This window comes from Marmota monax, unplaced genomic scaffold, assembly GCF_021218885.2.
Source record: "Marmota monax isolate L192 unplaced genomic scaffold, Marmota_monax_Labrador192_F-V1.1 WCK01_AAM20220418_F8-fsc00006, whole genome shotgun sequence".
Taxonomy (NCBI): domain Eukaryota; kingdom Metazoa; phylum Chordata; class Mammalia; order Rodentia; family Sciuridae; genus Marmota; species Marmota monax.
The window spans coordinates 17139453-17164071 of NW_026693712.1; the positions used below are offsets into that span (position 1 = coordinate 17139453).

Sequence of the window (24619 nt, forward strand, 5' to 3'; positions counted from 1 at the left end):
ATCTAGTTAGGAGTCCAGCATTGAGCGGACCACGCCTTGTTTTTGGTACATGGCCTTCAATAAATGGTAGCTTTTGGTTTAAATTTTTTTTTTTTCATATGCTTGCTCCATGTTTACTGAACACATTGAAAACTGCGTTATCCTAGAGCGCCCAGCACCAAATTTTCTGCCAGCCTAACGGTTACGTGATTTTTTTTGTTCAGATAATACTCTGGTCCGGGATGTGTGAAGGGTCTAGGTTTTTACGGCCACGTGGGCGCTGCGTGGGAGCGAAGAGGCCTGAGCCGCTCCAACCGCCAGAGGGCGGTGCTCCCAGTTGCAGGCGCCAGAGCTGCACCGCCCACTCGCTAACACCCCGCCCCCCCCCACGTGGGTCCAAATGGTTAGGCCCGCCGGGCAGGTAGCGCGCTTCCGCGGCTTCCCTCACCCCCCTCCCTGCCCCCATTGGTAGGGGCTGCGGGTCCGGGCGGAAGTGGGGCAGGGGGGCGGGAGCGAGGCGTCACCGTTGTATATTCATGAGGCGCGCGCAGCTCGGCATGCTAATGAGGCGGGGCGCGGCGGCCGGCTGAGGAGCTGCTGGGCGGCGGCGGCGACTGGCGTGGAGCAGCCGGGCGGGAGCGGCGTAGGTACAGGGTCACTGGTGAGCGCGAATCAGGACATGGAGCCGTCCGGCGGGCCCCTGGGACCCGGACGCGGGACCCGGGACAAGAAGAAGGGCCGGAGCCCGGATGAGCTGCCTGCGACGGGCGGCGACGGCGGCAAATCCAAGAAATTCGTGAGTGTCCCTCCCACCCAGGTCCCTCAGCCCGGCCTGATAGCCGCCCTCTGGACTCCAGAGACCCCAGGGGCTCCGATCGGTCGCCAGGGGTCCGCCCCCGCACCTCCTTTCCTCGTTCTGCTTGGTCCTTGGCTCCACAGCCTGGCATCCTCCCCCTCCGGGACTTTGGAAGCTCCGGCGTCCCACCTGGCTCTTGCCCCGGCAACCTCGGGGCTTCCCTTACTCCTCGGCCTCACGCTCTCAGCCCCCAGCGGCTCCACTTTCTTTCGTCTGCCCCTAGAACCCAAACATACCTTCTCTTTTTGGTCCCCTCTCTGGGTCCATTTTCTCTTCTCGCCCTTACCCCCTTTTTTGGTGTTATCTTATTTCCTTCTCCTAAAGGTCACTTCCTTTCCCATGATTGATCCCGTTCACCTGCTAACTTTCGTCCCATCTCGTCCCCCTCAGGGCCTTCAGCCCGGTGTCACCTGATAATCCTTCCCCTCAAGAATGTTACCTGACTTGGGCCCTACCTCTCCTCCTTCCTTGGACATTTGTCCTTGCGATTACAGGAATGAGTTCCTGCCCAGGTCGTGTGGTCATTGGGGCATGACGATAATTGGCTTTCCAGTATTTCTCTATTCAGAGAACCTGTCTCTGCCCTGTTGCTTATCACTTTTCACGGGGTTAGAACTTCTCAGGATTATGCCCTTCTTAACCCAGAATGGTGATAAACCTCCCCCGCGGGGAGGAAATTAGATTTCAAGTCCAAGAAGTTTGTGAGTAATCGAATTGCTGCTTTTTATACATTTCCTATGATAACCATCTCCTCAACTCCTCTTCTGTCACGTTTTGTGCCCCAAGGCTACTGCCATCCCATTTCCTAACTGTAGTGTAGCTTTCCTCAGGTGTCAATTACTTCCAATCTGAGTCTGAGGGAATATTGCTATTCATGTAGCCCTATCATTATTTTATTACCTTTGTCCATCCTAAATTCTAATTTCTTACTGCCTCCTCCAGGGAGCTACTTGTCTGTTTTTTTACTATGAAAGCTTTGAAAGATACTGAACATTGTCCAAGAGAGGGAGTCTAGATATTAATCATTTGCTAGTTATTTACTTAGTCTTTTCTTCCAGGTACTTAATGCCCCAACCCTATTGTCTTTTTCTACCAACCAAAGGACTTATCATTTTTACCTCTTGCTTTCTCTTAGGCCCGCTCCCCCAGTATTCTAGTCCAACTTCACAAGTTTGGAAAGAAAACTAATAAAGTGATGGAAACAGGAAGAAAATGTTTTGTGACCTAGAGGGTTGGGATGCTGAGTGTACTAAACAAAATTAAAATAATGACTCATTTCTTCCCACCTATTTCTAGCAAGACCAGGTGCTCCTATACTATCCTTTACAGTGACCTCCAGGCTGTCAGTAACTGCTTGTTTTTATCTGGTGAATACCTTTCTTCCCAGAAATACAGGGTTAATAGTAAATGACACCTCCTTTCCCTTTGGTGACTAAAGCAACCTTTTCCCTATATTTTTTGGGGACAAGAATTGCTCCTCTAATTGGGGAGGGTTTTTTCGTAGAACTTAAGTTCTAGGGCCTATATTCCTTCTATTTTTGTATCTTTTTGTTTTTGTTTTGTTTCCATGGGTACTATTTGACCTTCTTCACCCAAATTTTAGCTATTTCTGTTGATTTGTAGTGACTTCCATGACTTGTTAGTTTCTCAAATCTTGTAGAATTTTGAATGTGCTTTTTGTTTTATCTGATACAAATGTGTTTCACAAATTTGTGAAGTCTACTTAAAGTGATGTTGTAAGGTGAGAAACCTGAGGAAACTCAGCTTCTTTTCACCTGTTTTTTTGGTATGTTCATGGACTGTGGCATATGCTGAGTGGATTTGGCTCGCAGTTGTTGATATTTGCTTTCAAGAGGGTGGAGCTGAACCAAGTTCTCTTTTTCCTTCTGAAGTGTTGCTCTTAACTCTTATCCTGCCATATTTTAAAAGCTAGGTATTACAGGTAGTAAGGAGAATTGCATTTGTAGATAGGGAATTGGAAGGTTTCCAGAAAAGTAGTGTAGCTTAACCCCTTAATTGCCAAATATAATGTATCTGATGGCATCAGTATATTCTATCTTTCTTCATTGCCCTTTTTATGAGAACTCTGGAAATGAGAGATGAGGAGGAACATTGCAATCTACTTCTCCTTGTGTCTGTGTATGTATATGTGGGTGGGTGGAGTGGGTGAGATTGCCAGTGTGCTTTTGTTACCCAGGGATTAGTTTTCTTGAACTACAGGCTAAAACCAAACTCAAAGCTCTTTCGCCTACTTCACCTTTTCTAAAGTGTGTGTCCTCTGGAACTCTATTAAGAATGTACTTTAAAGACTGGGGGTGTAGCTCAGTGGCAGAGCACTTGACTAAAATGTGCATGGCCCTGGGTTTGATCCTTAATACCCCCCCCCACCAAAAAAAAAGTACTTGATAAAAGTGCATCATTTTGAACCAAGTGTGCTTGAATGTTATTTGCATTTAAGGGGTAGGAATCCCTTTAGTCGTTGCTACATACCTTTCTGGGCTCTAGGTTCTAAGTACAGATCAACTGATGAGAACACAGAGCTTACATACTCCTCTTTTGGTTCTTTCTAAGTCTCTTTTCTCCGGGACCATGAGCATATCCTTTTTTTTTTAATACTGGAGATTAAACTCGGGGGTGCTTAACCACTGGAGCCATATCCCCAGCCCTTTTTCTTAACATTTTATTTTAGATGTAGGGTCTCGCTGAGTTGCTTAGGGCCTTGCCAAGTTGCTGAAGATGGCTTTGAATTTGTGATCCTCCTACCTCAGCCTCCTGAGCTGCTGGGATTACAGGCTTGTGCATTACCATTCCTGGCAGCATATCCCTTCTTTAGTATTATATTAGTTTGTTTCAAAATTCGTTCAGGTAAAGGAAAATAAAAATTCTAAGTAAAGAGTGTTTTTGACTTTTTAGCACTGATGGATGGGTGTCAAATAGACTGATTACTGAATATATTTAAAAATAGTAAGTACAACCAAAATGTTAGAAGGCTGTAGAATATTCCTGCATTTAATAGAGTTCATCCTTCTTTATAATTGAGAAATTGATAGATGCTTTTTATTTTTGATATTGGGAATTAAACCCAGGGACTACATCCCCAGCCTTTTTATTTTTTATTATGAGACAGGAGCTGGCTAAAGTTGCTGAGGGTCTCACTAAATTGCTGAGGCTGGCTTCAAACTTGCAATCCTCCTCCCTTAGCTTCTTGAATTGCTGGGATTACAGGCATGTGCTACCATGCCCAGCAAGAACTTGATAGATTCTAAGAGATAATATTGCTTCTTGATTCAACTAAGAGTATAACTTTGTAAAACATGAATTTAAGAATGGGAATTAGAGAGAATAGATAATATAAGAATCTTGTTTAATTTTGGATGCCTGTGTTGAATTATTACTTGGCAGTTTCACACTCTTCTGAAAGCAAAGTGATAAGTGTAGACCTATGGCCAAAGTGAGAGCAGTTAAAGGTGAAGGATGCTGGGCAGAATTTTAACAAGATAATAGAAAATGCAGAGAATGATGAAGTGGAATTGTCATGCAGATTCCTATTCTTAAAACCTTTTATCCAGAAAGTGACAGAAAACCTAGAATAATGCAGAGAGCTTTGTACAAGTAATGTTTTTTGAAAGATGCTGAACACAGGAAAGAGTTAGTTTGGAAAGAGGGAAGCCTATGGGAATGTTACTGAGATGTTTGAGATGATAAAATGATAACCTTGAAAATTTCAGCTATTCCTCCTTCCTTGTCTTTTTCTTTAACTTTTTTTTTTTTTTTTGGATACTGGAGATTGAACTCAGGAGCATTCAACTACTGAGCCACATCCTAGCCCTATTCTCTGTTTTGTATTTTATTTAGAGACAGGGTCTCACTGAGTTGCTTGGCACCTTACCATTGCTGAGGCTGACTTTGAACTCCTGATCCTCCTGCCTTAGTTTCACAAGCTGCTGTGATTACAAATTTGTGCCACCATCCCCAGCTTCCTTCTGCCTTGTCTTTAAAGACAGTCCACACACAGGTCCACCTGGTATTGTTACATGTACTTTTTTTTTTAGTTGTAGTTGGATACGATATCTTTATTTTATTTATTTATTTTTTATGTGGTGCTGAGGATCGAACCTGGGGCCTCGCACATGCTAAGCAAGCTCTCTACCGCTGAGCCACATCCCAGCCCTACGTGTACTTTTCACAAAAGAAATGCTCTCTCACAGGATGTAAGACTGTCCTACAATTGAGAGAATAGGTAAATATTGGAGTATTTTTTAAAAAAGAACTGAAAGTTTGGTTTGGTAGTACATGTCTATAATCCTAATGACTTGGGAGACCCAGACAGGATTGCAATTTGTTTTTTAATATTTATTTTTTAGTTGTAGTTGGATACAATACTTTATTTATTTGTTTATATGCGGTGCTGATGATTGAACCCAGAACCTCACATGTGCTAAGCAAGTGCTCTATTGCTGAGCCCTCACCCCAGCCCCAGGATTGCAAATTTGAGGCTAACTGGGCAAATTAAGTAGACTGTGTCTCAAAATAAAATAAAATTGGATGGTAGCTCAGTGGTAGATTACTTGCCTTTCATATGTAAGGCCCTTTGTTCAAATTCCCAGTACCACAAAAACCAAACAAAATAGCTGAAAATTTTATGAAAATTTTTTGAAAATTTCTGCTAATAGTGTGTGTTATAAAAGCTAAGAAAATAGCAATAAATGAGGAATGCTTTAACTTTGATGAGCATCTGGATCAGAATAGATAAATTTTATGTCCTGTATGATAAAATAACCTTTTATTATCCCTGAGGGCCCTCAGTGTTTTTTGTAAATAGATTGTTAAGTTATTCTTAGGGAATATTATATTCTTATAGGAATGTAGTAGAGGCCTAAAAGGTAAGATTTTATGCCACATATGAATTAGAGGAAAAGGTTGAAATCATGTTTATTAAAAACTACAAGGCATTATATTAGCAAGAAATACAAGACATTATAAAGAAATAGGGTTTTTATATGCATTTTATGTTTCAATAGCAGAAATCATTAATGACTACAAAAATCATTCCAATTTTGAAATGTACTTTGTATTACTTTGTGTGTGTGTGTGTTTTGAGCCTTCTATTTTCAATCATTTATGTTTGAAAACAGTAAGAAAGAATATACCTCTTGCCATCAGCAAAGTGGCATTGGGTATTTGCCCTTAGTTGGGGTGGGTTGAACCAAAACCACACACTCTCCTCTTCCCAGATGCCTGTCATCTCTCTCTGTTTTTATTCTTTGCCTCCTGATGTATGGGCTGGTTTAGCACAACCAACCCCATGGAATCAGGGGCAGTCAGAAGCTGTTGACACTAAAATTTCTGAAGCTAAAATTGAAAAGTAAAGAATACACACACACACACACACACATACACACACATATTGTGGGAGTACTGGGGGTTGAACCCAGGGGCTTTTTACCACTGAACTATATCTCCAGACCTTTTATTTTTTATTTTCAGGTGGGGTTTCACTAAGTTGCCCCAGGCTAGTCTTGAACTTGTGATCCTTCTGCCTCAGCCTCCCAAGTTTCTGGTGTGCAGTAGTATGCATGGCAAAAGAATTTTTTTTTTTTTTAGTTGTAGATGGATACAATATTGTTATTTCATTTATTTATTTTTATGTGGTGCTAAGGATTGAATCCAGTACCTCACCTGTGTGAGGCAAGCCCTCTGCCACTGAGCCATAATCCCAGCCCACAAAAGAATATTTTAATCATTGAACATATTTAACTATATTTTCTTGTCTCAGTTGTTAAAATTAGCGAACCCTTCTTAAGAAATTAAAAAATTACTGAAGGAAAAGATGAATATTTAGGCTGATATTTTAATGCATTTTACCACTGATTGCAGGATAACTAGGTGAATCATTGTTCTCTCAACTTTGAGATTCTTTCTTCCACTCAGTTTTACAGTTATGAATGGAACCTTAAACTGTAGAATTGGAGGGGACCTTCATGTCATCAAACCCAAACAAACACCAATGTAGCACTTTTTGCATTTGTAGGTTGGAAATATCAAGGGGCTAAGATGTAGAAATCAGATGAATACATGGATGTAGAGAAGCAGAAAGTTTAGATTCTGTGTTTCTTTTAGTAAATTTTAGGATTGAAGAATAGCTGGTGTAGTAGGAAATGATTTTATAAGAGGAACAGGTACACTAAAAGCTTTGAGACTGAGGGAAAATTGAAGAAACCAGTTCTTTATTGCTTGGCTCTGTAACAATTAGGGAGAGTCAATTTTCCCTTTAAATATTGTTTAAATTCCTTTCCTTCAAAAGGCACAGAAGCCAGAGGCACAGTGGTGCATACCTGTAATCCTAGCAATTTAATGAGGCTGAGGCAGGAGGATTGCATTTTTGAGGCACCAACTTAATGAGTCCCTGTTTCAAAACTTAAAAATACAAAGGGCTGAAGATGTAGCTCAGTAGTAAAGCACATCTGGATTCAATCTCTAGTACTAGGGGAGGGAGAGACTTAAGAGGGATGGAACAGAGAAACAAAAGAAAATAAGCAAATGGAATTGAATTACAATAAACACATGGGGGCTGGCACTTGCTTAGTATGTGCAGGCCTTGATTTTGAGCCCCCTCCCCAAAATAAGGCATACTTAGATGGAAAATTGAAAAATTCCATCCTTGGTAGTTATATAACTAGTCCTTAGGCAGTATTAGTCCTTTGGGCATTTTATTAGGGTAGCAAATACAGATAAGAATTTATGGTGTCCTGGATTATATATATTCTCATTCCTTTTTATTTCTGAGTAGTAATATTTTGTCATGGATTTATCATAGTTTATTTATTTACCTATTGATGGACATTTGGGGTTTTTTACAGTTTTTTTATACTTTCTTTTTTCTAATGAACATTCATGGTCAAGTTTTTGTTTGGACATGTCTTCATTTCATTTTGGTAAATATCAGTGAGTGAAATGACTGGTTCATATGTTAGATCTATGTTTAATTTTTTTAAGAAATTGCCAAATTGTTTTCCAGATAAGTTGTTTTTCTTTACATTTCCAGTAGCAATGTATAAAAGTTCCTTGCCAGCTCTTGTATGATCAGTTTTAAGTTTTAGCTATTCTAGTGGGTATGTGTTGGTATCTCTGTGACTTTAACTTGCAAGTCCCTAATGTTATTGAACATCTTTTCATGTCCGTATTTGTTCTTTGTATGTTTTTCTTGAAGACTCTATTCAAGATTTGTCCTCTAAATTTTTTTTTATTAAATACAGGTCTTTGGTATATATGTATATTTTGCAAATACATTTTATTACTCTTGTGGTCTTCCACTTCATTTTCTTAACAATATATTTTGAAAGCACGAAAATATTTCATTTTGTTGACATCTGATCTTTTTCATTTTTGCTTTTAATTTATTATTTCATATTCCAAAAAAATCCACAGTCACTGAGATTTTTCTGTTTTCTTCTAGAGGTTTTATAATTTATTCCTTAAATTTACCTCTTTTCCACTGTTGAATTGTGAGTTATATTCTCTATGTTTGCTTTGGGGTGTAAAATTTTACCTATAGGCAAAACAACATTTCCGATACTTTTAGGATCTGGGACCTTTGGGATTCCATTTATCCTGGCTTGCTTTTTTTTTGATTGATTGATTGATTTTGCATTACAATTCTTAATACACCATTATACAATAAATTATCATATCTCTGATTATAAGTTATGTTGACACCAAATTCACATCTTCATACATGTATTTCACCATCCATGCTATTCCCCTTCTCCCTCCCTTTCCCTCCCACCCCTGTTCCCTATCTAGAGGTAATCCCTTGCTCTCCCTCCCAACCCCATTATGAGTCACCCCCCTTATATCAGAGAAGACATTTTTTTAATATTACATAATAATAATCTTTTATTTTCCTATATTTATTGTGCTATAGGTTGTATAATATCAGTCTTCTGATGTATAAATAACTGAGTATTCAGCTTCTTTATATATAAAGAAGATTAATTCTGTGCTGGGGTTGTGGCTCAGTGGTAGAGCACTTGCATAGTATGTGTGAGGCACTAGGTTTAATTCTCAGTACCAAATGTAAATAAGTAAAAATAAAAGTTGTTCAACAACTAAAAAAAGATGATGATTAATTCTTTGCAGACTGGAAGGATAAGGAGTAACAATAACAACAGCAGTTGTTAAAAGCACGTTTATTGCATGCTTATCATATTTCTAGTATTGTGCTAAAGAGCTTTAGATTTGGTATTTTATAAATCTCTACATTGACCTCATAAAATAGATATTATTATCATTTTCATTTTATAGGTGGTTAAACTAGTATTTAATGAGATCAAGTAACCTGCTTGAGGATGTAGAATTAGTGACAGAACTAGAATTCAAACTAGGTCTAGCTATTAAAAAATCCATATATTACTGGGTGCGGTGTCTCATGCGTGTAATTCCAGCAGCTCAGGAGGTTGAAGCAGGAGGATTGCAAGTTTAAAGCCAGCCTCGGGAATTTAGGGAGGCCCTCTCTAAATAAAATATAAAAAAGGGCTGGGGATGTGGTTCATTGGTTGATTGCCCCTGGGTTCAGTCCCCAGTACCAAAAATCCTATATTGTGCCAGTTTGGTGGCACATGCCTATAATCCCAGAAACTCAGAAAGCTGGTGCAGGATTGTAAGTTGGAGGCCAGCCTGGGCAAATTAGCAAGACCCGTCTCAAACTACAAAATTAAAAGGGTGGGGATGTAGCTCAGTGGTAAAGGGCCCTGGGTTCAATCCCCACTACAGAAAACAAAACAAAATCCCAAGTTTATGCACTACATTGTAGTGACAGTTGACATGTGTCCTCTTTTTGTGCCTGTAATATAAAAAAGAATATTCACTGCTAGAAATTTCTTAGAAAATTTTGGTGCTGTTCCTTTTGAGTCCTTGGTTATCCTATAGACTCCTAAAACTATAGAGTTCAGTTGGTGGGAAAGGAGTACTAGGTTTAAATGTACAAAGTGCATTGGCTAAATGCCTAAGTGCTTTTCATATTTAGTAATTTAGACTTTGAAGCTAGTAGAAGATCTTAATTAAACCTTTCTTAAGCATTAAAAAGTAGCTGTTACAGTACATGCAAAACCTATCTTAACCCTAGTTCAGGAATTATTACGCAGTTATAAGAATTATGATTTTTTAAATGTAGTCTTATCTCCTTTGTAAGTAGAACAACTTCAGCAGCATCACTTTTTAGGAGTTTTATTGCTAAGGTTGTCACTATAGTTAGTCCCTTTATATTTTTTTATTTGGCATTTGGTATTCTTAAAGATATCTCTTTTATTTTTTATTTTATTAGTTGTAGGTGGACATAATATCCTTTATTTATTTATTTATTTATTTTTATGCGGTGATGAGGATCGAACACAGTGCCTCACATGTGCTAGGCAAGTGCTCCACCACTGAGTTACAACCCCAGCCCTTAAAGAAAAGAGGCCCTGAAACTTGACTGTAAGAATTGCAAATGATTAGTAACTTCAGGGTCTCTTCTGAGTCTGGAAACAGCTGAAGTTTGTTCCTTAGACTTGGCAATTACTTGCCTGTGGTTAATAATTAAGGCACTACCACAGAAATCTAAGTACCTGAACCTAGAATTTTCTGTATGACTTGTAGTGAGGAAGAAAGAAGAGAGGTTTTTGTTTGTTTGTTTGCCTGCCTGATCTACCCTGGATCCAAAGGCTAATCAAGAAGTCATGTGGTTATTGCATCAGGTTCTTTTTAAGAAATCGTAATCTCAGCCCTCTTTATACCAGTAAGTTCTAAGAGAACTGGGTGTGGTGGTATGCTCTATAATCCCAGCTACTCAGGAGGTTGAGAGAGGAGGATCATTTGAGCCCCATGAGTTCTAAAACCAGCCTAGGCAACAGAGACCCTGTTTAAAAAAAAAAAAAAAATCCAGAAAGCTGTGAGAATAGACTTTAAATGCTGAAGAAATTCAGAGAAGTGAGGAAGTTTTTTGGAAATATTATTGAGTTAAAAGAAGACCTGAAATTCAGAATCTTAGAATGTTAGAGGTATAAAGAATCCGAATATTTGTTTCCTTTCCATCTCTCTCTCTTTTTTTGTGTGCATATGGTACTGGGGATTGAATGCTCAGGTGCTTCTGTTACTGAGTTACACCCCCAGCTCTTTTATATTTTTTATTTTGAGACAAGTTTTTGCTAAGGTGTCAAGGCTGACTTCAAATTTACAACTCTTTTGCCTCCTCCTCTCTGGTATATAGTGGTACATGCTTCATGTACCACTAAACCTGGCAAGAAACCTAAAATTATTTAATTTAACCTGTTTATAGATTAAGAAATGTTAGGGGGCTGGAGTTGTGGCTCAGTGTAGAGTGCTTGCCTAGCACTCATGGGCATTGGGTTTGTTTCTCAGCACCACATAAAAATAAAATAAAGATATGATGTTCACTTAAAACTAAAAAATAAATTTAAAAAATATTAAAAAAAAAAAAAAGAAATGTTAGGGCTGGGGTTGTGGCTCAGTGGCATAGCACTTGCCTCGAACATGTCAGGCACTGAGTTCAATCCTCAGCACCACATGAAAATAATAAAATAAAGATATTGTGTCCATGTATAACTAAAAAAAATGTTTAGAAGAAGAAGAAGAAGAAATGTAAGCCTCCAAAGTGATCTGTTCAAATTTATAGCTAGACTAGAACTAAACTCTTTATCTCCCACTCTCTGTGCAGTATTCTTTCCATATATTGCTGCTTAGTTGTGACTTTGCTACTAATTAACCTTATATGAACTCTGGGCAAGTCACTTTTGTTTTCCTTTTTTTGTAAAATTAGAGATTATCATGAATCTTCTCCAAGGCCTGAGCTAATACCCCAATTCTATGAATGACCCAAATATAATTGTTTGAAGTTTCAGATAGCTTAATAGAAGTTGGGGGATATGATCCGCAGAGTAGAGAGAGAAGGCTTTTGTGAGGTGAGGTAGGGAAAAGTGTGAACTGAAACTGAGTTTTGAATGTTTGGTGGTACTGAAGAGGAATGGCCTGATCACAGCAATCATAAGGATTAATGGGACTTCAAGAGATTATTGTATCCCGGGCAAGGGCTTTTAAGTTCCCTTTCTATAAAATCCTGTAGAAAAAAGGACAGAAAACTAGCACTTTGTAGCTTGTAATGCATATTGATATCAGTGTTGGGACATGTGATGTGTGGTGGTCACAGTAAGTAAACCAGGATTATCTAAGAACATGAATAGATTAGTGTTAATGTCAGTGTTCTAGCAAATCATTTCTGCTACCAAGACATGGAGTTAAGCTTGTTTGATTTCCAGTCTTTATGAATTTTGATACATTTATCTTTTCAGATTTTTAGAGAGCTAGATTGTAAAAATATCAAAGATATAAAACCAAATTGTGGTCACAGGTGGGTAAGTGGTAGAAACAATCTGAGCCTGTCTTTGGTCCTTATTTTTTCTTCTAAACATTTCTCCAATACAGTGTAGTTTAGCTTTTGGTTGCATGCTTATTTAAGAAGACTTTTTTGGTGGGCAGGGAGGTACTGGGAATGGAACTCAGAGGTGTTCTACCACTGAGCTACATCCCCAGAGTTTTAAAAAATTTTTTATTTCATTTTTTAAATTTTAAGGTAAAGTCTTGCTAAATTGCCCAGGCTATCCTTAAATTTATAATCCTTGTGCCTTAGCTGCCTCATTAACTGCTATTACAGGTGTGTGCTCTCATGCTTGGCTTCTTTAGACATTTCTGAATAAAAAATATGTATATTTATATCTTGTTTGGGGGCCTTACCTCCTTCTAGCTTATAAGGTTCTTGAGAGCAATGGTAGTGTTTAGCTTATGTCAGCAGTATTCATTTGTGTACTTTAGTTTCACTGTTAGCCTTAGGAATCTTGAGATTATTTTCAGGGCTCTTCATTTACGTGGTCTAATTTAGGGGATTGACAGTTTTGAAAATATCAGTCCCCTCTAACCAAGGTAACTATGGGGCAGAGAGAATTAGTATTATTACTACCCTGACCATAAAAGATCTTTGTGAGAAAAAATTATTATTCATGTCTAGAGATAGTATGTTAGTTTTGACTTAATGAAGTTAAATTAAATTTCTTAATGAAGAAACAAGTCTGTAGGATTAAAAATCTCTGCATTATTTTATATAGTGCAAGGCTGCCAACTTTTACTATTATAAACAGGACAGTATTTGACCTAGTGCTCTAGAGATTATTAACATACATTTAAAGTGCGTAATCACTAAATCTCCATGTTATTTGAATATATTAGTATTGTAATCTTTCATGGGCATAGAAAGGTTTACATAAAATATTAAATAAAGAAGACAAGAATGAATCTCAAGTCCTCAGGATATGTGTGAATCTCCACAAAAAATGGTGGTGGTAGCTGGTGCACTATTTTTTTTCCTTAAACCCACACACCCTCTAAGCTGTAGCATTCCCTCAACGCTTGAATTTTGCCATTGAGGCAGATGGTTTTAGGTTATTCTAAAATTATTTTATCTTCATGCAGCTTATAGAAATATTTTAAATTTTGTTAATGTTTTTGAAAGATATATGTGTCAAGGTTGCCCAGGCATAGAGGTCTCTAGTGATTTCTTGATTCTTGTATTTTAAAAAGATGGGAGTTGGTCTTAGCTGGCAGCTCATTGCATCTGCCAGGGCTTGTTTGTTACTTACTTGTAGGCCCGTGGGTGACGTCTGTTTCCTGTGATTGAAACCACAAGAAGAAGTGGTGAAAAGCCACTGCAGGATATGTATTATCAGGCAAGCAGTAGGCACTAGTTCTGCCCTCAAAAAGAGCAGAAGTAACTAAGTACAGTCTTTAAGGGGTCTGAAGAGCCCCTGGAAATTATCTGATCCAACTTCCTTACAAAGGCCTAGCGGTATTAAGAGGTATTACATTGCTCAGAGTTGAGCTAGGTTTTAGACTCCACTATTTAATATTCTGCCCTACATTGCATTGTTACTCCTAAATTTTGTAACTCTGTCCTGTTAGAGTATTTCTTAAAAGAAGTACTACTGGAAAAGAGTAAATACTGGTGGGAATTTGAGTATAGGAATTAGATGATGTTTTGCTTTTAGATGATTTTTTTGTGTTTTTATATGAAAAGATGCACTACATTTCCCTTTTACTTCCTTTTTTTGTGGTATTGAACTTGGGGTGCTTTACCACTGAGCTACATTCTCAGCCCTTTATTATTATTGTTGTTGTTGTTGTTATTATTTTTGATACTAGGATTTGAACTCAGGGGCACTTAACCACTGAGCTACATCTCCAGCTTTATTTATTTATTTATATTTTTAAAACAGGATTTTCACTAAGTTGCTTAGGGCCTTGCCAAATTTCTGAGGCTGGCTTTGAACTTAGGCTCCTCCTGCCTCAGTCTCCTGAGCTGCTGGGATTTCAGGCATGTGCCACTACACCTGGCCTCTTTTATTTTTTTATTGTGAGATGGGGCCTTGCTAAGTTGCTGAGGCTAGCTTTGAACTTGTGATCCTTTTGTTTCAACTTCTCAGGTCACTGGGATTACAGGAGTATGCCATTGTGCCTAGTCATACATATATTTTCAAAAAAATATTTAAGAACTCCAAATTTCTGTTTCTCATTTTTATTTCACATAGTATTTGAATATTCTGGTCATTATTTTACAATTGCTATTATAGGTTACACTTGTTTTCTGCTTTTAGTGTCATAAACACTTTCCACTTTTCTAAACTCTGAAAATTTCTATTTTTATTTGAAATGGAATTGTATATTGTATCATAAAATGATACCTTTTTTAAAAAAAGAAAATGTTAAAATATATAAAAACAATCTATCTCTCTCTCTCTCTCTTCCCCCAGAAATTGGAGTTAGTTTAAATAGAACCCAAAAAACCAAACTTGATACCTGGAGCCTAAGTACTATGGTATGAAATTCTGTATGTGTTTGTGTTAGAATATTACACTTCAACATAGTATGATTACTGGAAGCATTAGAAGGATAGGATGTTAACTGTGGCTTATATTTCTGATGAAGAGGAGTAATGAAATTTTATTTCATCTATGTACTCTACCTCCTCTCTCCCCACTAAGATGTTCTCATAATAAAATCTTTTCCTGGATTTGTACAAGGCCAGAAAATATTTACTGTAATTTCATAAGATCAGTTCTGGCTTTTTGAGTAGCAATATACTACTATGTTGCTTTATCAGTTAAGGTGTTATCAGTAGGCTATGATTATTCCTAGGTATCAGGAATGGTGTGTGGATAGGAAATAAAGAGGCAAAACCATCATTTAGAAATGAAAGGAGTTTGGAAATGGAATTTAATACAGACTACCCTTATACTTGTTGCCTGCTTGTAGAAGTGATAGCAACTACAGAAACTTCCTGTCTGCTAGGCTTTGGGTGTGTCACACACGTGCCCACCCATGAGGAAGAATAGATGTCCTGCTACTCACATCATAACATGGGAGGAGAAGACAGTTGCTACGGTGATTGGGAAACAGCATTCCTGAGTCACTGACTGTTTCTAAATGAATGGACAACACCCCTTTTTTTAAAGGAGCAATCACAATCTTCTCCAAGCTCAGGCAGTGAACAAGCACGGTATTCAGAGTTGAAGATATATGTTGAAAGTTTGGAAAAATAGGTGAATGTTATTTTATTTTCTGTGTAAGTACTCAAAAAAGTCTTTATCAGAAACTTAGGATATTTAAAAGAAAGGAAGTTTTGCTTACTGTCCTCTCACCAAATGACAGAATACATGTACAGGCTTTTACCTCCTACCTAGAAGCAAAGAAGATTGGTATGTCTGTTTGACACTTGATAGGAAATTAGGATTTTCGAGACTCTGAGCACTTTCTTCATTGACAACTTGTTTTCTTAATCCATTAGTGCCTTATAGTATGAAGGGCAGGCACTGTAGACCTGTAGGAGACATGCAGTGTCTCTGGTATGGTTTCCACCTGTTCCCCTATAGTGGAATAGTGAAACTGGAGTGGCTTTTTTTTTTTTTTTTTAAACCAGGGATTAAACTCAGGGGTGCTTAATCACTGAGCCACATCCCTAGCCCCTTTTTATATTTTATTTAAAGACAAAGTCTCATTGAGTTGCTTAGGACCTCGCTAAATTGCTGAGGCTGGCTTTGAACTCGTGATCTTCCTGCCTCAGCCTCCCTAGCTGCTGGGATTACAGGCATGCACCACCACGCCTGGCCCCCTTTCCTTTTTGTGTGTTGGCTACCAACTTTCCAGGATACAGTCTAGCCAATCTAGGGCCTTAAGATGAACTGAGCTGTAGGCAAGAAGTTACTTTTTCCTTTTCCTCAGAGATTTTGCCCTCTTGGACCACTAGAGGAATAATTTGGGCCCCTTAGAGAATCAACTGCTAATATTAAGATAGTTTCCCTTCATTTTAATTATGATTTGGAAAATGAGGTTTATTGTAAACCAACAGTTTTTGACAATTGTGAAGGAAATTGAGTTTGTTGCTTTGAATTTATAAGCAAATTATTTCAGTTTGTGATTGACATGGGCTACTGCCTAGGATCTTTTAGAAAGAAGTCGTAATGAGGAATGAAAGATCTTGTTATGTCTGATTATGTTCCCTTTGTTGCTTCTTGTATGAATTCTAATTAATTTATTATCTATTCATCCTTCTTAGCTTTATCAAAGCATAGCTGACATGAAAATTACATGTTTATGAAATACATGTAGGTTTTGTGAAACTAAAAAGTTTTACTCTTTAGTGCTGAGTTTAGCTGTTTGGCTGCTGAGGCAGTGTGGAACCTTGTGGATGAACTGCTTGAGTCTTACCTTCTCCTTTAGCACTTTTTCCTCAGTGGTCATGGAGAACATGAGTCTAGGTTCTTTCCAATTCTGGCAATTGCTAGGTAATTTTTTGACTTTTCCCCCTTAAACACATTTTGTTTTTCTATCTTTTTAGTCCACATTTTTCAATTTCTGGTCATTTTTTGCCTTTGTTTTTCTTGAGGTGCCATTTTTTTTCCTTTACTTTTGAGGTGAGTACTCCAACTCTATACAACCTCTGTTTAGACTGTAGGCACCAATAAGTAGTGATATCAGAACCTGGTTTCTCTGTAAATGGTAGATGAGATAAGATATTGATTCATTTGCCATTCGTCTTAGGGCATTCTAAGAAAATGGAAGGGAAAGCTTTTATCTGAACTAAAGTTATCCATTATTTTCTTCTCTCCGGTTCTAATTGACTTTTGTGTAAGGAGTGCGAATTGAAGAGGTAGATGAGCCAGTTTTAGTGGTTCCACCATATGTTATTTAACTTTTACAAAGTGCTTTGAAAAACAAAGTGCTTTATATCTATTTTATTATTTATTATTCTTAGTAGTCTTATGAGATTATGTATTCCTAAAGGAAGGAAGATTGAAAATGTGGTAGACTAAAAACAGCTTACCTTGTTTTACTGTCCTTCAGTGGAAATGTGGTCCATTTTGTGCCAAAACTAGATTAGGACTCATTGGTAATTGAATACAAGTCCATGTTGCAACCCCAATTGCCTCATTATATTAAGGAACTGAATATCAGTCCTATGGTAGAATAAATGAATCAAAGTTGGACCCAGATCTCTTTTCTGTATGATTCTGGATAACAGATGCTTTACTTGTCTTTCCTGGGTAGAGGTATTAGGATTTGAAAGGAATCTGTTGTTGACTGCAGTGACACTTCCCATTTTATTCATTGGTAGGTTTTGTTCTTTCTTGAGGGCTTATTAATTTTCAAAGGATTTGGAGACTCCTATAGGAGTCATGCTGTCCCATAATTGAATATTTTCTTCAAGAACTCTTAAATATGCCTTGTGGGCTGAGACCAGGGTGGTTTCATTCCTAGAGAAAGGCATTAGTCTTTTTTTCCCCCCATTTTAAATGTGTTTATTTAATTCAGAATTTTTTCCCATTTTATTTTTTGTTTGATGTTTCTATTTTGTTTGTTTTCGTTTTTTGTACCAGGGATTGAACTCAAAGGTGCTTTACCAGTGAGCTACATCCCTCAGTCTTTTTTTATTTTTTTATTTCAAGACAGGATCTTGCTAAGTTGCTTAGGACTTCATTAAGTTGCTCAAGCTGGCTTTGAACTTGCAATCTTCCTGCTCCAGCCTCCCGAGTCACTGGGATTACAGGCATGCTCCACCATTCCTGGCTTCCCACTTTTTTTTTTTTTTTTTTTTTTTGGTGCATTATAGTTGTACATACTGATGGGATTTGTTGTTAAACATTCGTTAAGTGTACAAAATACTCAATATAACAATATAATTTGGCCATTTTCACTTCCCAAGTGGTGTTCAACTGTCTTGGTAATCCATTCAGCCAAGAACTCAGCTATAATTGGAATATTCTGATATGTTATCCTGAACTAGATATTTATAAAGTACTGAGATGTAGGCTTGCAGTTGTGGGCTTATATTTCCGCTTTGCTAGCTACATGGTTCGTGGAATTACTGGCCATCATTACCTGTACTTCTGATGCTCAGTGATAAAGTTGGAAACACTTTTTGCTATGTAATATACTCTGTTCAGAGTAATATTTAGCCATATTCTCTTATTAGATCCCTGCTAACCTCCCTGCTGCTAAGAACACTACATAATTACCTTTTACTTGGCTACAGTGAACATCCTGTGCCAAGAGACTGTTCTTTTTCTGGTCCTTCCCCTTCCCCACCAGTGTTGGGCATCAAAGGTAAGGCTATGCTAGGCAGGTGCTACACCACTGAGCCACATCTCTAGCCCTGTGCCTTTTAAGAAATCTATTTATTTATTTATTTATTTATTTATTTATTTTTGAGTGAAAAGTTAAAGATCTTGTAAATTCAAGTAGAGGTGAATCAGTTCCTTAGAGGAAGTTTCTTATAGCCTTGAGTTCACAGTAGGTACACTTCAGTTACTAGGCAAGCAGAGAACCTCTGTCCAGAAGACTGCCAAGTTTTGTCCCATTGGCCCATTTTTTAAAAACCAAAGTTTTAATACATATCACCATTGAAGTTCATTTACATTTATTATTTTAATAATTGATCAGGATGTGATCAATTATTAAAACAATAATTTTAATAATTATTAAATAATTAAAATAATAATTAAACTCAGTGAGTTTAATTAGTTCTCACATACCTTGGGGTCTTTTGACTTTTTGTTGTTTCTGTTTCTTACAAACTATAAATTGTCTAGAAAGTATTTAATTTCCTATAGATGGTAACCAAAAGATTTATCTTACCACACATTACATTAGGATGTGGTAATTGAATCAGAACCTGAATTATTGTCTGGATGGAGAGTGAAGTGATAGCTTTTCATTTTTATGTTGATTTAGTGTACAGCAGTATCCTGCCAAGTGTATTTATATTACAAGTGTATTTATATGCAAACTGTTACTTTTGTGGCAGAGTACCTTTGAGTAGTTTGTGTTGATTTAAATGAGATTTGGTAAAACTGAGAATCTTTTAAAAAAGATGAAACTCCTTAATAAATGCAATTCTGTAAAGCTCTTTACTTATACCACCTAGTCACCTTTAGACATTTATCTACTGATCTAAGTCTGTTAAATAAAAAATTCTGTAGAAAAATGCTGTGCTTTTACAAATAATTAATTGCACATAGTGAAAGATTATTCTAAAAATTGTTACGAGGGGAGGGGGGATAGTAGAGGATAGGAAAGGCAGCAGAATACAACAGACACTAGTATGGCAATATGTAAATCAATGGATGTGTAACTGATGTGATTCTGCAATTTGTATAAGGGGTAAAAATGGGAGTTCATAACCCACTTGAATCAAAGTGTGAAATATGATATATCAAGAACTATGTAATGTTTTGAACAACCAACAATAAAAAATTAAAAAAAAGAAAGAAAAAAAAATGTTACGACAGGCTGAGGTTATGGCTCAGGGGTAGAGTCCTTGCCTAGCATGTGTGAGGCACTGGGTTTGATCCTCAGCACCACATAAAAATAAAATAAAAGGTATTGTCATTTTAGCAGGTTGCTCTCTGCTTTGCATAGTGCAGTCATCCTCTGAGCTACAATCCCAGCCCGGTATTATACATTCTATGGGTTTGAATAAATATGTTATTTTATTATATAGAGTATTTTCACTGCCTTAAAAGTTCTCGGTATTTTTTGCATTCATCCTTCTTTCCTTACCCTTGCAACCACTTTATACTGTTTCCATAGTTTGCCTTTCCCAGAATGTCATACAGTTGGGATCATACAGTTTATAGTTTTTTCATGTCGGCTGCTTTTACTTAGTAATTTGCATTTAAAATTCCTTAAATGTCATTTTATGGCTTAATAGTGCATTTCTGTTTAGTACTAAATAACACCCCATTGTCAAAAGACAGTGTACCACAGTTTATTTATTGATTCACCTTCTTAGGAAATCTTGGTTACTTCTAAGTTTGGGCAATTACGAATATATAAAATTACTGTTACAAGTATTTGTGCAGTTTTTCTGTGTAGAATGTTTTAACTCTTTTGGATAAATAAATACCAAGGAGCTTGATTTCTGGGTAGTATAGTAGAATATGTTTAGTTTTATAAGAAGTTGCCAAACTGTCTTCCAAAGCGCTTCTACAATTTTGCATTTCCTTTAACAATAAGTGAGAATTCTTTTTCCACATCCTAACCAGCTTTTGGTGTTAATTAGTATCCTGAATTTTGGCCATTGTAATAGATTTGTGAGGTATCTAATTGTTTTGATCTGAATTTCCCTTATGGCATATGAAGTGAAACATCTTTTCATGCTCATTTTTTGTTCTTTGTATATCTTTGGTGAGGTGTCTGTAAGGTAGTTGACCCTCTTTTCTAATCGGGTTGTTCTCTTATTGTTGAGTTTTAAATTCTTTGTATATTTTGGATAATAGTTCATTATCAGATGTGTGTTTTGTGAATATTTTCCCCCAGTCTAATGGCTTGTCTTCTCATTCTATTAACATTGTCTTTTGCAGAACACTATTTTTTAATTTTTCCCCTCAAAGAGGCAGATATCCCAGTAGCTTTAGCAAAAACCAACTTAACATCATCTTGTTAGTCTCGGCAACTTAGGGAGACCCTGTTTCAAAATTAAAAAGGACTGGGCTGGGTTGTGGCTCAGGGGATGAGCACTCGCCTTCCATGCATGAGGCACTGGGTTTGATCCTCAGCACCACATAAAAATAAAATAAAGATATTGTGTCCATCTATAACTAAAAAATGTTTTTTAAAAAATTAAAAAGGACTGGGGATGTAGATCAGTGGTAAAATACCTCCTGGGATTGAACTCCTGGGGTTCAAGCCTAGTACCAAAAAAAAAAAAAGGAAAAATGAAAGACTACCTTTGCTGCTGCTGCTGCTTCTTTTTTTTTTTTAATTTTAGTTTTTTAGTTTTAAGTGGACACAATATCTTTATTTTACATTTACATGGTGCTGAGGATCGAACTCACTGTCTCAAGGATGCTAAGTGAGCATTCTACCGCTGAGCCACAACCCCAGCCCCTTACCTTTGCTTCTTTATATTGACTTTGCTTCTTTGTCAAAGGTTAGTTGATTATGTGTGGGCCTATTTTCTGGACTCTTTATTCTGTTCCTTTGATTTGCTAGTTGTTGAGATTTGTTTTTGCCAATCATACTTATTTTGGTGGAAGAGGTACTGGGGATTGAACTCAAAGACTCCAGACCACTGAGCCACATCCCCAGCCCTATTTTGTATTTTTTATTTAGAGACAGGGTCTTACTGAGTTCCTTAGCCTCCTCGCTGTTGCTGAGGCTGGCTTTGAACCCATGATCTTCCTGCCTCCGCCTCCTGAGCTGCTGGGATTACAGGCATGCACTGCGCCCTGCTTAATCATACTGTCTTGATTACTGTAGCTTTATACTAAGTCTTAAAGTTATGTAGGGTCAGTGTTCCAATTTTGTTCTTCTCCTTCAATATTATATTGACTATTCTGGATCTTGTACCTTTCTAAACTTTGTAATCAGTTTGTTGGTATCCACTTGCTATGGTTGGGATTACATTTATAATCTGTATATCAATTTGGGAAAAATCAACATTGTGACAAATTTGATGTTTCTGTCCATGAATGTGGAATCTCTCTTCATTTATCTAGTTCATTGACTTTATTCATCAGAGTTTTGTAGTTTTACATCTTGTACATACTTTGTTAGATTATACCTGTATTTATCATTTTAGGGGATGCCAGTGTAAATGGTTTTAATTTCATATTAAAAACAGGGATTGACTTTCATATATTAACCTTGCATACTTGATATTATTTATTTTTTAAAAAATATTTTTAGTTGTAGATGAACAGAATATCTCTATTTTATTTATTTATTTTTATGTGGTGCTGAGGATCAAACCCAGTGCCTCACACATGCTAGGCAATTGCTCTACCACTGAGCTAGAACCCCAGTCCTAGGAATCTTATTAGTTCCAGGAATACTTCTTGTTGGATCCTTCAGATTTTTTATATAGATGATCAGATCATCTGCAAACAGTTTTATATTCTTCTCAATCTGTATTCCTTTTATTTCCTTTTCTTTATTCGTTAGTAAGGATAGTTGAAAAAAAGTGATGAGATGGGATATCCAAAGTGTTCTATTCATATGTAAGTTTAACAATAGAGATAATTTTTAATTTAAATTAGATTTTTAAATTTAAATATATTAAAAGTATAATTTCTTTCTCATTTGCACTAGCCACGTTAGAAGTGCTCCTAAGATTCCTGTGCCTAGTGACTGCCATATTGGACAGTGGAGGTCTGCAAAAGTCTACTTAGACTACATCAGTAGCTTTAGGTTGTTTTTTGATTCCCTAGAGAAGATTTAGTATTCTGTTTCAGGGTTCAAGACTTTTTTGCAGGGTTCTGAGAGACCCGAGGTGGGAAGTGCTGAATGTCAGTATATAGTAGATGTAGGCTTATTTGGTCTTTTTTGTGTATGTAGGATCATTGCCCACAATGTGCCTGCCATCCCTGAATCCAAAGACCCTTTGTTTCACCCTTTTCTAAGAATAAATTTCCATACTTCTGTTGGAAGATAAAGTAATTTGCCAGTGGCATGGTGGAGCTGGGTTGGGGAATTGGGTTGGGGGTGGATCTAGGGATCAATTTTTTTTTTTTTTTTTTTTTTTTTGGTACTATGGATTGAACCCAGGGGCACTTTACCACTGAGCTACATCCCTAGTCCTTTTTATTTTTTATTTTGAAGCAGGGCCTCACTAAGTTGCTGAGGCCATCCTGGAACTTGGGATCTTCCTGCCTCCGTCTCCTGAGTGCTCAAAGGATCTAACCACTTCTTCAGCAACTTTCTTAATCTTATTACTGGTCTTCCAATCCCCACCCCCCATCATTTCCACAGGTATTTGGCACCACTAATTCCTGCACTTTGAAGGTCCTTAAGTGTAATTTGGGTTGATTTTTTTTTCCCCTTTCCTACTTCTGGTTCAGGACTTTCTTTCTTTCTGTTTCTTTGGGTAGAATATTGCCATTTCTTTTAATGCCCCAGCTTCAAAACTGGCTGAAATTTCTTTTGTTCTTTCCAACCTTGTAGGCTCTTTCCCCTGTTATTTCTTTCTTTCTGAAAATCCCTTTCCTGTAGATTTAGTGGGGTTTTAAGAAGAGGAGAAATTAGATACTTTGGTTTAATGCCATCTTTTACCTAGAGGTTCTTATTTATCTGTAGTCATGAGCTAATTTTGATGTTTTAAAAATTAATTCAGTATTTATGCTTCCTTCAGTGTCTATATTTGTAGTTAAAGGTTTTAGTGATAGTATTTAGTGGAGGACTCCATAGGAGGGACAGGAAGTGAGGCATTACAAGAGTTTGGTTTTGGCAGCAGAAAAAAATTGACAGCCAACAAGGAGAGTGGTGAAAGTAGAAGCATTTAGAGGAAGGATGATTAGAGATTATAAAAAAGTTTGGATGTCTGAAGCACAGGGCACAAATACAGCCTCAGTAGTATTTTCTTCCTGGAGTACAGTACTTTTAATTTCTTTACTTCTCATGATCTAGGAACTTCTGCCAAACAACAAATGATACAATTTAAAAAAACTAAACAAAGCTGTTTCCAAACACAGTATATACAGAATCTTTGAGGAAAAACACATAGTATAAAATAAGTAAACCATGTGCCCTCAATATACTTTAGCAGCAGGTTTTCATTTCAAATAATTGGGCTTGTTCCTGGGGCGTTTTTTTGGGTTCTGAAACAGAATTTTGCCTATACTGTGCTTCACTTTGTTGGTTGTTGCTGCCCTCTGTTGGACTAGTTCAGAAAATGCAGCTTTTATTCTGAGTCATTCACTTTTGTGATCCTCACTCCAAATTGAGCACTAAAATATGGATAATATTTTTTTAAGGATCAAATATTTCTAATGATGCCCCAGGAAAGCAAGAGAAATGGTGTGTCTTCTTATGAAAATGAGTGTTTATTTTTCTTAACTAAAGGCAAGAGTTGGTGATCATGAAATAGAAACCGAAGAATTTGGGGAATGCAAAGATTTTGGGGTTTTGGAAACTGGAGACCTAAGTTCAATACCCAGCTCAGCCTCTAATTGTGTGGCTTTAATGATTTATTCCACCTGTCTCAGTATCTGTTTCTTCATTGATACAATTAATAGGTAGAACAGACTTTGAGGACTTCTCTAGGGATTGACAATTTAAGGAAGTAGCTTTAGTTTACAGTATTTTTTCATAGGCAATAATAATGACTAAATCTCAGGCTCTGCCCTTAAGGAACATAATCTGTAAGGGTATAAAGGAGGCAAAAATTTTTAAAATGACAATTATAAT

General features: G+C 37.2%; 1 protein-coding gene across 2 annotated transcripts in view; it reads left to right on the forward strand.

The window, feature by feature from the left end:
* The first annotated feature begins 549 nt into the window (after positions 1 to 549).
* The window catches only part of Diaph1 (diaphanous related formin 1), a 94614-nt gene continuing 70544 nt past the window's right edge, over positions 550 to 24619 (forward strand). Inside the window, exon 1 of one of the 2 annotated variants that reach the window (XM_046460174.2) lies at positions 550 to 775. In XM_046460174.2, coding sequence (XP_046316130.1) covers positions 659 to 775 — 117 coding nt within the window. In that variant the 5' untranslated portion in view covers positions 550 to 658. The remainder of the gene's footprint in view (positions 776 to 24619) is intronic. The other variant, XM_046460173.2, reaches the window with a different exon arrangement.